General features: G+C 42.2%; 1 protein-coding gene and 1 pseudogene across 1 annotated transcript in view; one reads left to right on the forward strand and one right to left on the reverse strand.

Annotated features, from left to right (window-relative positions):
* The first annotated feature begins 2,729 nt into the window (after nt 1-2,729).
* On the forward strand, nt 2,730-10,496 carry LOC117367359 (annotated as a pseudogene).
* ATP6V1B1 (ATPase H+ transporting V1 subunit B1) overlaps nt 9,095-16,584 on the reverse strand; it is a 188,185-nt gene continuing 180,695 nt past the window's right edge. Inside the window, exon 14 of the mRNA XM_033933903.1 lies at nt 9,095-10,996. Within this exon, the coding sequence (XP_033789794.1) occupies nt 10,830-10,996 (167 nt within the window). The 3' untranslated portion in view covers nt 9,095-10,829. The remainder of the gene's footprint in view (nt 10,997-16,584) is intronic.

The raw sequence follows: 16,584 nt of genomic DNA on the forward strand, positions 1-16,584 counted from the left end.
AGGTGCCTAACTTTAGGCGCTGGTTACAGAATTTGGGCCTAAGTGACTTGCCTAGGTTTACAAGGAGCAATGCAGGGCTTGAACCCACAACTGCAGGGTGCTGAGGCTGTACCTCTAACCACTACGCCACACACTGTACATACTTTTTACCTGTGTAAGCAGACCTCTAGTTGGTTGACGCTGAGGGTCGCCCTGGAGTCAGGTACATAATCAATATATAGAGTCTATGGCCAAATGGACTCTTCTCCCCTCTCAAATTTAACTCATGGCATACAGACTATAAAGGGTTCCCCTCTAATTAGCAAACTCAATACTTGTAGTAAAGAGATTTAGAAGTAGCAGGATAATGACAGGCAAAAAAAAAATCACTGGATGCTTTGCTGGCTTTAATAGAAAAGAATCCCTTGAATAGGGACTGCAGTATTTAACAAGTTTGAAAGTATAGTAAGGGTTAAGATATAGTACAGAATAAAATCAAGAAATTGGTGTAGCTTGAAGAAAATTAGTAATTCAGAACTCAAGGTCATTAGTAATTGTAACCAGCCTTGCAACTGTGAGAATAGTCAGAACAACAAACTAGGAGCTCCTTATACAAAACGATGCTACCAATTATCATGTGCTGAATGCAAAGAAGCCCATGGGAATTGAATGGACTTCTTTGCATTCAGCGTGCCGCTAATCTGTAGCGCCGCTTTGTAAAAGGAACTGTACATATGATAAATGTTTCCTGGAATGTTTGTAATTAATTGCAGAGAATACAGTGCGTATTTGAAATGTGTTTTTTTTTTTTTTTTTTTAAAACAGCTTTGGACTCTGTTGCCTGATTTCCAGCTGAGTGGCAGGTGCTGACCCCAGATTTATTGTATTTTATTTATTCATTTATTTCTTCTCCCCCCCCCCCTCCCCTTTTATAAAACCACGCTAGCGTTTTTAGCGCTGGCCACAGCGGTAACAGCTCTGACGCTCAGAATTCTTTGAGCGTCAGAGCTGTTACCGCCATGGCCGGCACTAGAAACCGCGCTACAGTTTTGTAAAAGAGGGGGGAAGTCTATTTGTTATCCGCTTAAAAAGCCTAAGTGGCTTACAATAAAACATATATAAAATACATTTTACAAATTGACAAACTTCAAAATTACATATCAATTTTGACCCTACTATCAATACCTATAAGCCCAGTCCTAAACAACGTTTTGTCATAATTTCATTAAAAAACATATATTTGTATATTATTAACTACAACTCATAAAAGCTTGTACGAAAAAATGAGTTTTTAAATTTTCTGAAGTGCAGCATATCTTTGCACAAGCATATTGATCCTGGAATAGTATTCCATAATACAGGTCCAACAGCAGAGAATGCAATTTTCACAGTATGTCTGTATCTCACTTCCTGACTCTTCCTCACTTCTAATAATCCAAGACTTTCAGATCTTAATGACCTTTTTGATTTATACCAACCCAGACATCCCTTCAAGTAGCTAGGTAGCTGACTATAAATTCCTTGAACTAATTTTAAAATTTTATATTGTACACGAAAGTGTATTGGTAACCAATGGAGATTATTGAGTATTGGTGTTATATGCTTAAACCGTGATTTTCCTACCAATAAATGAGCAGCAGAGTTCTCTACAATCTGTAAAGCTTTCATTTTTATTGCAGGCATCCCCTATATAAATTCTATTCAATAATCAAATTTTGATAATACCCTGCCATAAAAGTCTCCCGATCCCTCCCTCCCTCTGTCCCACTGATCCCCTGTCCATGGCCCTCACCCAAAGAAGCCCTCCCCCTGGGACCCCAACATCCCTTACCCACACAAAAATCCCTGGTAGGTAGGTGAGCTGGGGGATCAGCCCTCCAACTTAGGAGCCTCCCCCGGGACTCCTGATACCCCACACCTCTTGTACCTTTTACTAGAAAAAAATGGCAGGAGGTTTCCAAATTCTCTTTCTTTTAGACATACAAAAAGTTGTAGATAATATTGACTCATATTTGAGATATTGTAAAGAGTAGCCTGAGAGCTTGTCTCGACGGGCGTATTGCAACACGGGGCTGGGAGAGTTAGGGAGGAAATAGTTGAGGAGTGGTTCGCGCCAAAAGGCTGAAGGATTGGGCCAGTATGGTGATTGACGGCACGGGGGAGATGATAAAGCCAGGACCTTGGAGGACTCGGCTTCTTCCAGGGTCCTCCAGGGCATTTTTTTCCACCTGCCCACGTGTTGGTGGCTATGGTAGCTTGGGAGGGCAGGTCTCCCAAGCTACTGGGTGCTGGGGCTCATCCGGCGATGAACGGTGGACCAGCTGGGAGCTGTGCCTTGGGGTCAGGCGACCTGGTTAAAGGGACATGAGGTCATGCCACCCCTCAGACTCTTGCTGTTTGTAGCGGAGTTGGGGGCAATATGTTGATGTTTACACTGGATAGCTCGGCAGGAGCTTGCTGATGTTGTTCAATTGATGTTTAATGTATTAATGATATTAATATATGCAAAGTTAATTTATTTGCAATTGTTGATTAATAAATAGAGCTGCGGCTATGTTCCATAATTCTGTTTGTTGTCTTATTAGTTAGTTGGGACAGGAGGAAGGGTGGGGGCATGTATGGGCAGCAGTAGGGACTATCCAGATCCCGCTGTTATACTGATTGCCACCAGAAATGAATATTTAACAAATCCAATGACTTCCAATTAGACATAGGAGGGCAAGAGCCGAGGGTCGGGGAGTCAGTCGCGAGCCGTTTGTCACCCTCCTCCCCCCCCTCAGCATGAAGGTTACCGTGGACTTTGAGGAGTGCCTGAAGGACTCCCCCCGCTTCAGGGCAGCCTTAGAAGATGTTGAAGGGGATGTGACAGAACTTGAACTGAAGCTTGATAAGCTGGTGAAGTTGTGTATTGGGATGATCGATGCTGGTAAAGCTTTCTGTGCTGCTAACAAACAGTTTATGAGTGGAATTCGAGATCTGGCACAATATTCCAACAATGATAATGTGATTGAGACCAGTTTGACAAAATTCTCTGACAGCCTACAGGAAATGATCAATTATCACACAATCCTGTTTGACCAAGCACAAAGATCCATTAAAATGCAGCTGCAGACATTTGTCAAGGAAGATCTTAGGAAGTTCAGAGATGCAAAGAAACAGTTTGACAAAGTCAGTGAAGAAAAAGAAAATGCCCTTGCAAAAAATGCACAAGCCCAAAGAACTAAACAACATGAAGTGGAGGAGGCCACAAACATCCTGACAGCAACACAAAAATGCTTTTTCGACACATAGCTCTGGACTATGTTCTTCAGCTGGGGAGAGCCAACGGAGGAGGGCTGCAGTCCGGCCATCGGACCAACGGTTGGCTCGGGGGTCCGTTCAAGCTGGACTTTCAGTTTTGACTGTTTTGATTTTATTTTCAGTTCTTTTTAGTTTATGATATATTTTTTAATCTCACTTATTGTTTTACCACTTATTTTGTTTTATTTTATCATTCTAATTTCATTTAAATTTCCCCAGAATTCTATTGCTTCAACGGTTCTCCCTCTGCATCTATTCTTATCTCCCCTCTTTTTTCAACCTTTCAAAGTCCTTTAGATCATTGTAGTCTTATTAGAATGTTTATTTTTTTATTTTTCTCATCTATTCTCTATTTTATTTCTTCATTACTGTACTAATTGTCATTTTTTTCAGGTACTTTAGTTAGATTGCGAGCCTTCGGGACAGTAAGGGAATTTCTAAGTACCTATTTTACTTATAATTTTAATGCACCCTATTGTCTATTTTTCTGTAAACCGCTTAGAATCCTAACGGAGTTTAGCGGTATATAAGAAATAAATTACATTAAATAATCAACTTCAAAGCAATATTTCTGAGACTATTAAACAATTTAAGTTGCTTATCTGGTAGCTTTAACATAGGAGATAAAGCCTTATTAATAATAATAGAAGCCGATATGTCTATACTTAAAGAAAAAATGTATTTTATAATAGATGTCTTTCCAGAACTTCTGAACCAAATAACAGGAACATTCCCGGCTGAGATGTGCAATTCCAGCATTGGTTGGAAGTTAGGGCTCCTTTTATGAAGGTGCGCTAGCAGTTGTAGCGCATGCACCAGATTAGCGTGCACTAGCCGAAAATCTACTGCGCATGGCAATTTAGTGTGTGCTATTCCGCGCGTTAAGGCCCTAGCGCGTTAAGGCACTAGCGGCTTTGTAAAAGGAGCCCTTAATAGGCCAGGGGGAGGACAGGGGGGGGCGGTCCTCCCCGGGTGCAGCCTTAGGTGGGGTGCACAGCCGGCCAGGTCCGGAAAATTCTACCAGGCCGATCAGCCTGCCTCTCCCCGACGTCAATTCTGCCGTCGGAAAGGAAGTTCGGGCCAGCCAATCGCTGCCTAGCTGGGCAGAACTTCCTCTCCGATGGCAGAATTGACGTCAGGGAGAGGAATGCTGGTCGGCCCGATGCAGGGAAGACGCAGGGAAGGAGAGCTTGGGGCAGCTTTATGATGAAGTTTTATGATGAAGAAAGAACATAGATTGTAAGCAACTTGCAGACAATAAAGCTCTTATTGTTTGAGACCAAAATGTAGACCATTCTTTATCAGTTAGTTGTGAGTTTAAGTCAGCCTCCCAAGAACGTTGAATAGAGCAATGGTTGTTAAAATTTTTATTTTTTATTTATTTTTTATTTATTTATTTATAAGATTTTACATTATTATCAAGCATAACTTGTACAGAAAGTATAATCAAGAAAATATAACATTTAGGTTAACTTCCAATCCTAATAATGGATCAAAGTATAAAGGAAAAAAGAAAACATTTCTTATCTTAATCACACACTAGTCCTCAATTTTGGATCCAAGGTTAACGAAAAGAGTAATTAAATTGAAGAATAATTTTACAAAGAAAATTACTGAATCTGTGCTGATGCAGAGCTAATTATCACTTAGGTACAGTTGGTATTCCACACTCCACACAGAGAAAGAAAAGCAATCAAATGAGCCGGTTCTACAAAAACATATTTAAAAGAACGGTATCTGATGACACATTTACATGGATATCTAAGAAAGAAAAAAGCTCCAATCTGGGTCACACCTGGCTTCAACATTAGGAATTCCCTTCTACTCTTCTAAGTCTCCCTTGAGACATCAGGAAATATTTGAATATGGAGACCCAGGAAGTCCTTAGACCTATTTTTAAAGAAAAGTTTAAGTATCCAGTCCTTATCTGGAGCCAAAGCTACAGTCAGTAAGAGAGTGGCTGGGATAGCCAATTCTCTATCTGATTGTTCCAATAAAGTGGAAACGTCCAAGGGTGCTTCCTGCGACATTCCTTCATCTTCTTCTTTCTTTTGAGGATCCCGATTTCTTGTGGGCAAATAATATACCCTTGTAAGAGGTGGTAAAGAATCCTCAGGTATTGTTAATATCTCCAGAAAGTAGCGCTTTATCATTTCTCGTGGAGAAACTGATGAAATTTTTGGAAAGTTAATTAAACGCAAAACATTAGCCCGAGTCTTATTTTCAAGATCTTCCAATTTTGTTTTCATAATTAAACTATCTTTAACAAGTAGATCTTGATTACTTTTAATTGTTTTAAGTTCCTTGTTTTCTTCTTGTATTTCGGACTTCAGCAATACCATATCTTGCTTTAATAAATTATTTCTCCTTTCTGATTTTTTATCTCTTGATCCAAATGTTTTATTTGCGGATTAAGGGAATTCCCTAAATTAGATACTAAGTCCCATAGAGAATCTAAAGTAACTTCAGAGGGCTTATCGGGAGGAATAAATGTAACTTGTGTCTTTAAATATTGTTCATTCGAGTGCTTTACCTCTCTGGGGTCCTGAGTTTCTTCAGCCAACGTTGTCCCAGTCGCTGGTTCTTTCCAGAGGAGAGAATCACTCTGGGTTATTCCCTGTAGCGAGCTCTCCAACAAACTGGCCTCTCGGGGGGAGAACACTTCCTCTTCGTGTGTGCTCTCTCCTCGTGGTGAGCTGGCTCCCAGCGCTTGTGGCTGAAGCGGAGGCGTCCTTACGTCGGGGCTCAGCATGATATCGAGCCCTTGAGGAGACCCCGTGGCACTACTCTCTGCCGGGGCACTCACAGGGCGATTCCCCGATGCTTCCTGCTCGCTCAGAAGGCGCCGAAAAATGTCATTAACCGTAGGCAACGGGGCTACCGAACGTCGGGAGGCTCCAACGACGCTTCTGCCCCTTCTTTTCGGCATTTTGGCCGACAAATCTTAAGGTAAATAGACTATCGACGGCGTCCTCACAGCAGTCAGATAGCAGTAGTGGCCATCTTGGATCCCTCTGTTAAAATTTTTATTTATCAACATTTTATAAATGGAAGAAGCCACATGACCTTTTGACATCAATAATGAAACAATAGAAAATAAAGATGGAGCTTTATTAATAGCATTATCTAGTAGCTTTGCTTTCAATAAAGCATGAGAAAGTTGTAACCACTGAAAAAATTAAAAAGATAGTAATCAAATTTAGCCTGTAAGTCTACAAAGGACAATATATGTAAAAAAGGGTCACATACATCTTGCAGAAACTAGATCTCTTTTTCAGCCCACCGTCTCCAAAATAGATTTGTTTACCTGAATTTTAGAGTTGTGCCACAAGGGTATGAACTTAGATGAAGCTAATGGAGTATCTAAACATTTATCTAACTCCACGATTCATAAGAACATAAGAAGCGCCATCTCCGGAACAGGTGTACCCTGGCATAGTTTTGGTCCCCATATCGCTCCAAGCTTCTCGTAAAGAGAAGTGCATCTAGTCTACCCCTACCCATGTCACTTCATGCCACTCATAAGGAGATGTACATCTAACTTACCCTTAAATCCTAGAATGGTGGATTCCGCAATTACCTCTTCTGGGAGAGCATTCCAGGTGTCCACCACTCGTTGTGTGAAGCAGAACTTCCTGATATTTGTCTTGAACTTGTCCCCCCTTAGCTTCAGCCCATGTCCTCTTGTCCGTGCCACATTGGACATTGTAAATAACGTTTTTTTCTGCTCTATCTTGTCGATTCAGTATTTTGAATGTCTCGATCATATCCCCTCATAGTCTCCTTTTCTCAAGGGAGAACAACCCCAGTCTCTTAAGTCTTTCCTCGTAATCCAGGTTCTCCATACCTTTCACCAGCTTTGTTGCTCGTCTCTGCACCCTCTCTAGCAGTATGATATCCTTCTTTAGGTATGGAGACCAATGCTGAATGCAGTATTCCAAGTGTGGTCTGACCATCGCTCTATAAAGCGGCATTATGACTTTCTCCGATCTACTCGTGATTCCCTTCTTTATCATGCCTAGCATTCTATTTGCGTACTTCGCTGCCGCCGCACATTGCACCGACGGCTTCAGTGTCCTATCGATTAATACTCCCAGGTCCTTTTCCTGTTCAGATTTTCCCAGAGTTGCTTGAATTAAAATATTATCAACTTTTAAATTATATAAAGCCAATAACAAAATGCCCTTTGGAGATAAAGGAGAAAATATTGAAAACTTTAAGGGCCTCTTCTATTAAACTATGCTAGCAGTTTCTAGCGCGGGGAGCCACGCTGAATGGCCCGCACTGCTCCCAGCAAACATAGAGTTCCTATGAGCATTGGGATCAACGCAGGCCATTCAGCGCGGCTCTATGAACTAAAACCTGCTAGCACAGTTTAATAGAAGAGGGGGTAAATTTAACCAAAGTGATCGAAGGATATATCCAATGACAGGCCTGTTGCACAATGTAGGCGTTATGATATAAAATAAAATCTGGAAAATAAACTCCTGCCTTTTCTTTTGGTGCTTTAAGCTTTTTAATAGCTATTGTTGGTTGTTTATTATTATTACAAAGAAATAAAGAAAGTATGAGGAAATAAAATTGGTATCATACTGTACTACTTCTTTAGGCATGCATAGTCCACTACCCCCACCATTTCTACCTCCTGTGGGATATAATAGGGAAATAATATTTTGAAGTTTTGTAAGAAATGGGAACATTGCTCTTGCCATTTTTCCCCAGTTCAGTTCCTGACCATATCCCTCTCAATATTAGAGTTGCCTAGAAAAAGTAAGTTTTAAAAGGGAAATTTTAAATTCATGGTATTCCATGCTTCCACAACCTCCTCTCCTTTCCCCTTCCTTCTATTAAAATACCTTATTGATCCCAGGGACTACAAAGTTAGAAGAGACAGGCAAATACCAGCAGCTACCGAAAACTTACCCAGCCCAATTAATAGTATTCTTGGGCTCCCTCAGTTGTGGAGAGTGGCTAATAGATCTGAACCGTCAGCATAAAAATCTAAAAATTAATTTTTTGTTGCTTGTCCTTATTTGTTTTTTCTATCTAGTCTCACCCCTCCTGCCCTTCCATCCCTTTCTTTACCCCTTAGGGCTGGATGCACTAAAAACGGTCGTTAAGATCATGCTGGTCGCTGTGGGCCAATTTTTTTGGCTGATTTCAAAACGGTGATTGATATTCAAATGGCTTCCAATGCAAATAAATTTTGCAGAAAGCAGCCATAATCCCATCCAATCGCTTATTTTGAAAGTGACTCTCACACTTGCAAAGAGCTGGCAGGGGAAGCCCGGACAGCTGAGCAGCAGGAGAAGTCCCAAAGCAGCATACTGCCACTCAGCTGTTCGGGACTTTCTTTCTTTCTTTCTTTTTAATGACACAGATGTTGTGTGTGTGTGCCATACACACACAATACCTGTCCCCATAAAAAAATGTGCCATCCCCCCTGGATCCCCCCCTCCCCCACACACAAACACACACACACTCCTGACCCTCCCCACCGTGGCTTCTACTGCAAGCCTAATACTGCGCAGAATGCAGTAGATTAATTATAGGCAAATATTATGCACAGAAATCCTTTGGCAAATGGGAAGAGAGTATGCCGCATGCAAGTGTGCAAAGGTTCACAGTATGCACAGCTTCTTGTGTGCATGTCTGAACCAAAACCAACAGTGTTAGTATACATCATAGAAACATAGAAACATAGAAAGATGACGGCAGAAAAGGGCTATAGCCCATCAAGTCTGCCCACTCTACTGATCCACCCCCTTAAGTCTGTGCCCTAATGACCCAATTCCTTAACTCGACCCTCGTAGGAATCTTACATAGGTGTCCCATTTATTCTTAAAGTCAGGCACACTGGTGGCCTCGACCACCTGCACTGGAAGCTTGTTCCAGTGATCTACCACTCTTTCCGTGAAGAAATACTTCCTGGTGTTGCCTGTTCTTCGCTGCCTAAATATGACCCTTTCAAAAACATTTTTGCACTTGAAATTTTTGAAAAGTTAACTGGATAGCACCATTGATACCAATATTGATGGATAGCAATATTGATGCTGTATCCCTAATCATCTTCCGGAATGACTCTTCCTAAAGCTGGGGGTCCCCAAACTTCAGCCCGGGTGCTGAATTCAGCCAAGCAAACGGTTACCGAGTGAATAATGGGCTACGTCTCTATCGCTTGTAACGTCTTGCATAGCTGCACCACCCACTGACTTAGAGTAGGGTTACCATACGTCCGGGAAAACCTGGACATGTCCTCTTTGTAGAGAACTGTCCGGGCGCCCAGAGGGATTTCCAAAATCCAGCAATTTGTCTGGGTTTTGTGAAATCCTGAGCTCGGAGGCCGTGTCTGGAAGCCTTTGCGCATACGTGGCTATCACCTTGATGTGATATCATTGCGTCAACATCTGCGCATGCGCAAAGTCTTCCAAATGCGGCCTTTGAGCTCAGGGAGATTTTGGGGGGGGGGGGCCGAGAAGGAACAGGGCCGAGCCGGAGGTGGAACAGGGGCGGGCCTGAGGGTGGAACAGGGCAGGGCTAGCATCCTCTTTTTTTCAAAGAGGATATCTGGCAACCCTAACTTAAAGCCTAATTTTTTGTATTCTTTCTGTGGTTTTCTTCCTCCTTCCTGGGCTGGTTCCTCCCTACTTTTTCACTTCCAGCCCTTTATATTGTAAACATTAGTACTACCCCTACTCTTCTGTCTTATTCTCCTATTCTTATCTGCCATTCCCAAACCAGTCCCCAGGGCACACTTACCCCCTCTTCTACGAAACTGCGATAGCAGTTTCTAGAGCAGAGAGCTGCGCTGAATGGCCTGCACTGCTCCCGACGCTCATAGGAACTCTCTGAGCGTCAGAAGCAGCGCATGCCATTCAGCGTGGCTCTCCACGCTAGAAACTGCAAGCGTAGTTTAATAGAAGAGGCTCTTAGACCCACTGGGCTTCCAAGATATCTACAATGAATATTCATGAGTTAGATTTGCATGCAATTGAGGCAGTGAATGCAAATCTGTCTCATGCATATTCATTGTGGATATCCTGAAAATCCAATGAGACTAGGTGTGCCCCAAGGACTGGATTGGGAATGGCTGCTCTTGGAAGTAGTAAATCTGCAGGAATTTTTGTCGTCTTCTTTCCTTTCTTAAATTCCTCAATTGTTTTTCCTGAAGGGCCTTTCTTCCTGCTATGGTGGATAGCACACCCCATCACACCTGAATTTAGGAAGAGGATTAATTTTCAACTTAATTTTACATATGTAAAAACATTTACAAAATATTTTGAACGCTGACCTCAGTGAATTTCTTTTGTCAAAATAATTTCCAGCTACATAAATAATAACACCTAAAAAGCCTACATGTTATACTGGACAAGCTCTGTTTAATAACTGTCTGAATCTCATAACAAAATAATTGCAGAAGGGCAATTACAATGAAAGATTAGTATTTGGAATAAATTAAAATATGATACAGAAAACATGAACTAGGTCCTAGTACAAATAGCATTCTTTCTAGCAGAAGCCTTTTGTTTCTGTGAGCACTGAAAATGCTTTTAAAATTGTGTAATAGATGCCCCCTCTCCCTGGGTCTTGGATTCACGTGGGTAGAATTCTGCCAGCATGCTCTCGGGAATACGCTTAAGGAGCTCCTTTGGGAAGATTCGCAACAATTGCCACCCAATGTCCAGTGATTCAAAGATAGTCCTGTTTTCATAGGATCCTATGAGAAAGAGGAAAGAATTAAAAGCATGGTGTTACCACACACAGCCAGCATAGCACATGAGGATAAGGGCCATCTTAAAATAAGGTCTATAAATCTAAGGACCATTGACGGGTTATAAATATCCTAAAAGTCAGCGCTAGTAATGGATTTAGTGACTGGACTGCTTATACAGCGTTGCCCAGGTACATTAGATAGATTGTGAGCCCACTGGGACAGATAGGGAAAAAATGCTTGAGTACCTGAATAAATTCATATAAACCATTCTGAGCTCCCCTGGGAGAATGGTATAGAAAATTGAATAAATAAATAAATAAATGAATAAAAAATTTTATTATACACATGAGATATGAGCACATTTCAGGGCCGGCTCAAGTGATTGTGACACCCTGAGCACTTTTTCAGTGGCGTACCAAGGGGGAGGGCGGGAAGGCAGTCCGCCCCGAGTGCAGCCTTAGGGGGGGTGCACAGCCGGCCAGGTCCGGAAAATTCTACCAGGCTAATCAGCCTGCCTCTCCCCAACGTCAATTCTGCCGTCGGAAAGGAAGTTCGGGCCAGCCAATCGCTGCCTAGCTGGGCGGAACTTCCTCTCTGACGGCAGAATTGATGTCGGGGAGAGGAATGCTGGTCAGCCCGACACAGGGAAGACGCAGGGAAGGAGAGCTTGGGGCGGCTGCGGCTTTGGGGCATGTTACCCGATGGTGGTGACTTGGGGGGGACTGTTCCCCGATGGTGGCGGCAATGGCTTGGGGGAGGGCAGGGAGAAAGAAAGAAAGGGGGTAGGCAGGAGACAGAAGGAAAGAAGAGAAACAGAGAAAAAGAAAGGGGGCATGAAGAGAGAAAAAAAGAAAGAGAGGCAGTTAGAAAGAAAGGGTTGGGATAGAGAAAGAAAAAGTTGGGTGAGGGAATGAGGTCTGGAGAAGAGGAAGCATACAGGCTGAAAGAAGGGAAGAAATATTGGATGCACAGTCAGAAGAAGAAAGTGCAACCAGAGACTCATGAAATCACCAGACAACAAGGTAGAAAAAATGATTTTATTTTAAATTTAGTGATCAAAATGTGTCTGAATTTATATCTGCTGTATATATTTTGCACTATGGCCCCCCTTTTACTAAAGCACAATAGCGTTTTTTAGTGCAGGGAGCCTATGAGCGTCGAGAGCAGCCCTGGGCATTCAGCGCAGCTCCCTGCACTAAAAACTGCTATTGTGCTTTAGTAAAAAGGGAGGGGGGTATTTGTCTATTTTTGTATGGTTGTTACTGAGGTGACAGTACATAGAGTCATCTGCCTTGACCTCTTTGAAAAAACCTCAGAATAGAAATGATAATTAACATTTTCTCAGTGTACAGTGTGCTTTGTGTTTTTTTTTTAAATTTTATTGTTGATAGATCATTTTGACTTGGTCATTTTAAAAGTAGCTCGCAAGCCCAAAAAGTGTGGGCACCCCTGAGCTAGAGCATTGAAGCTGCGTGTTTCTGCCGTAAAGGTCATCTCTGACGTAACCGGAATTTGCATCAGAGATGACCTTTACGGCAGCCATATGCAACTACAACGCTCCGGCTGCTATAAAATGACAGTTTAGACATCGCCGGCCACAGGGCAGGGAGGTTTGTCAGACTGGGCTTGTTGTCTGGGCGGGGGGGGGGGAGAAGTGCCGCGAAGGTAAGGGGCAGGGAGGGAGAAAGGGAGAAAAGGGTAAAACAGAGGGGGAGAAGGACGCTGAAAGCATATGGGGAAGACAGAGTGGGAAGAAGATGCTGAATGGAAATGGGGAACAGAGAGTGGGGAGAAGATGCTGAAGGGAAATGAGGAACAGAGAGTGGGGAGAAGATGCTGCAGGAAAATGGGGAAGAGAGAGTGGGGAGAAGATGCTGAAGGGAAATGGGGAAGAGAGAGTTGGGAGAAGACACTGACAGGGAAGAAGACAGAGATGCCAGACTATGGGAGGAGCGGAGGGAAGAAGATGGGTGCCAGACCAATTTGGAAGGAGGAAGAAAGGGAGAGGCACAGTAACAGAGCAAATGGAAGATGAAGAGAGACAGTGGATGGAAGGAAGAGAGTAACAAGAAGATGAGGAAAGCAGAAACCAGAGAAGACAAAGGTAGAACAAAAATTTTCTATTTATTTATTGCTTTAGGAGACATGTGTCACTGTTTCTGTGGTGTTGCATTGTATGCAGAGTCCAGCTTCTTGCTGGTTCAATTTAACCTTTGTCTATATATTTCTATTTTATCCCCCCTTTTACAAAACAGTTTTTTAGCGCCAGCCGTGGTGATAGCAGCTCTGATGCTCAGAATTCTATGAGCATCAGAGCTGTTACCACTGTGGCTAAAATCCACACTACAGTTTTGTAAAAGGGGGAGGGGTTAGTTTGTGATGACATATTCCATACTAGGCAAAGGTGTTTTCTTTGTTCTGTGTGTTCGAAAGACATGGTTTTCTGTTAGGATTGATGGAGTAGGATTGATCTGTACTAGTCTGGCTTGTTTAGTTTTACAATAGGTGTATTGTTGTTGTACTGCTCACTGCAGTATGTAAGATGCTGCCTTTTCCTAGGTATTCATGTGTGACATGTGGCTTGTTACTAAAAATCATGTTTTTCGTAGAGATGGGGGGTGCCAAAAAATGATGGGCCCCGGGTGTCACATATGCTACATACGCCACTGCACCTTTTTGTATCAGAGTTCCCACACACATCACTGCCTCCTCCTGTGCACCCTCCCACTGCATCAGCAATCCCCTCCTCCAGCCAACAAGCCTTCTTACATCAGGCCACGGGCAGCCTCTATGTATCAATGTGGACAGAGAGAGAGAGAGAGAGAACTGTCAAGGTAGACTGGGGAAGGGAGAGAGGAGGAAGAAGCTAAACAGTGGGAGGAATAGGATTGGCATGGATATGGACTGGGGTCAGAAGAGGTGTGTGAGAGCACAGTGGTGAGAGAAAAACACACTCACTGCTTTGAGGGCTGAGCAGGTGAGGCAAGTTTTTGGTGTCTTGAGCCATTGCCTCACCTGGTACAAGCCTTGAAGCAGCTGTAGCACTACCAAGGTGAAGAATGTCATGGATATGAGCAATTAGGGCTTTAATAAGGTGAGCAGCTTCAATTTTAAATGTTATTTTTAAGTAATCTTTCTCTTCTTATATTTTAAGTTCTTGTAAACCGTGCCGAGCTCCACTTCCATGGAGAGGATGCGGTATATAAACTTAAGGTTTAGTTTAGTTTAGTTTAGTAATTTTCTAAGATGGCCACTAGAAAAGTGAACATCTTAAATCGCCTCTGAAATATGAGCAAGTAAGAAGAGAGCAGTAGTGAGTAACTTAAGTGGTGATGAGGCAGAGGGTCAGATTCTCCAAATGGCACTGTAATCGATAGCTGCCTATAAAAGTGGCGCCAATCATGTGTCAATCATGCAACAGTGCTGTTTGGAGAATCGCCACAATCTGAAAGGTAAACGCTGGAAATATAGGCCAGGGCTTCAAAGGCCTACATTTTCGGCACCTACCTTTCACAAGAATCATGACTGTAGAGGCATCTAATGGAGCCTATGGCCACTTCCAGCATTAACCACGCATACAATGACCTTAGGTGTTGCAAGGCGCCTTCTTGATCGGAACATAAGAATAACCTTACTGGATCAGACCAATGGTCCATCAAGCCCAGTAGCCCATTCTCACGATGGCCAATCCAGGTCACTAGTACCTGGCCAAAACCCAAGGAGTAGCAATATTCTGTTACCGATACAAGGCAAGCAGTGGCTTCCTCCATATCTTTCTCAATAACAGACTATGGACTTTTCCTACAGGAACTTGTCCAAACCTTTCTTAAAACCAGTTACACTATCCATTCTTACCACATCCTCTGGCAATGCATTCCAGAGCTTAACTATTCTCTGAGTGAAAAAAATTTCCTCCTATTAGTTTTAAAAGTATTTCCCTGTAACTTCATCAAATGTCCCCTAGTCTTTGAAATTTTTGACGAAGTGAAAAATCGATCCACTTGTACCCATTCTACTTCACTCAGGATTTTGTAGACTTCAATCATATCTCCTCTCAGCCGTCACTTTTCCAAGCTGAAGAGCCCTAGTATTTTGATACTACACTTCTTCACAAATGTATTCTGTTTCTCTCTTGACTATTCAGTGTCTTCCTCTCCACCTGTATTCTGTAATTCGCTGACCATCCAGCCCCTTTGATGTAAAATGCTTAAGATTATACTATAACCTATTTGTAACCTGTGAACACTGATTACTCAGTGACTCCCTACCTGATCTCACCTTGTAATTTGCTGATTGTACAGCTCTCTTTCACTGTAAACCACCTAGAAGTCGCAAGATTATGGTGGTATAGAAAAATAAAGTTATTATTATTATTATTATTACTAACCGTTTTAGTCTTTTCTCATATGGGAGGAGTTCCATCCCCTTTACCATCTTGGTCACTCTTCTTTGAACCTTTTCTAGCGCCACTATATCTTTCTTGAGATAAGGAGACCAGAATTGAACACAATACTCCAGATGAGGTTGCACCATGGAGCAATACAGAGGCATTATAACATTATTAGTCTTGTTAACTATCCCTTTTTTTAATAATTCCTAGCATCCTGTCTGCTTTTTTTGACCACCGCCGCACATTGGGTGGAAGGTTTCATCATATTGTCTACAATAATACCCAGATCCTTTTCTTGGGTGCTAATCCCCAAGGTGGACCCTAGCATCCGGTAACTGTGATTCAGGTTATTCTTCCCAATGTGCATCACTTTGTATTTGAACACATTAAATTTCATCTGCCATTTGGTTGCCCAGTCCTCCAATTTCCTAAGTTCCGCCTGCAATTTTTCACAATCCGCATGCGTTTTAACAACTTTGAACAGTTTAGTGTCATCTGCAAATTTAATCACCTCACTCGTCATTCCAATTTCCAGATCATTTATAAATAAGTTAAATAGCATTGGTCCCAGTACAGAGCCTTGTGGCACTCCACTGTTTACTCTCCTTCATTGAGAAAAATGACCATTTAACCCTACCCTATGTTTTCCATCCAATAACCCAATTCCTAATCCACAATGGACAATGGTGGTGCTGTTTTTGGAGGCACCTCCATTTTTTTAAATTATGTTTTACTTGTATTTTAATCAGCATAGCCAATTACTGCATCAATTGAACCAATTAAAACAATTAAGTTAGGCAGCAGTAGGGCGCCTACTGCTGCCTAACTTATGGCGACATTATTAGAATCAGGGCCAGAGAAAAATTTTTTAAGCTCAATAAATTGAAGACTCAGATGCTCTGGTTTGGTAGCTACAACTCACTGCCACATACTGAATTGGTGCTGGCAATAGGAAAAAAAACTGAATCGAGAGAACATCCAAAGTTTTAGACGTTATTATAGACTCTGACCTTAGCTTTGCTGACCAGATTAATTCCTTGATGAAGAAAGTTTTCTTTCAAGTAAGACAATTAAGAATGATAAGATCAGTTTTAAGTAAGGCTAGTTTCAGGTCATTTGCGTAAGCTGTTCTATTTCTTTACTTGGATTACTGTAATTCTGTGGCGTAAAAGAAAAAGAGTACAACTACTGCAAAATACAG

The sequence above is a fragment of the Geotrypetes seraphini genome, chromosome 1 (assembly GCF_902459505.1).
Source record: "Geotrypetes seraphini chromosome 1, aGeoSer1.1, whole genome shotgun sequence".
Taxonomy (NCBI): domain Eukaryota; kingdom Metazoa; phylum Chordata; class Amphibia; order Gymnophiona; family Dermophiidae; genus Geotrypetes; species Geotrypetes seraphini.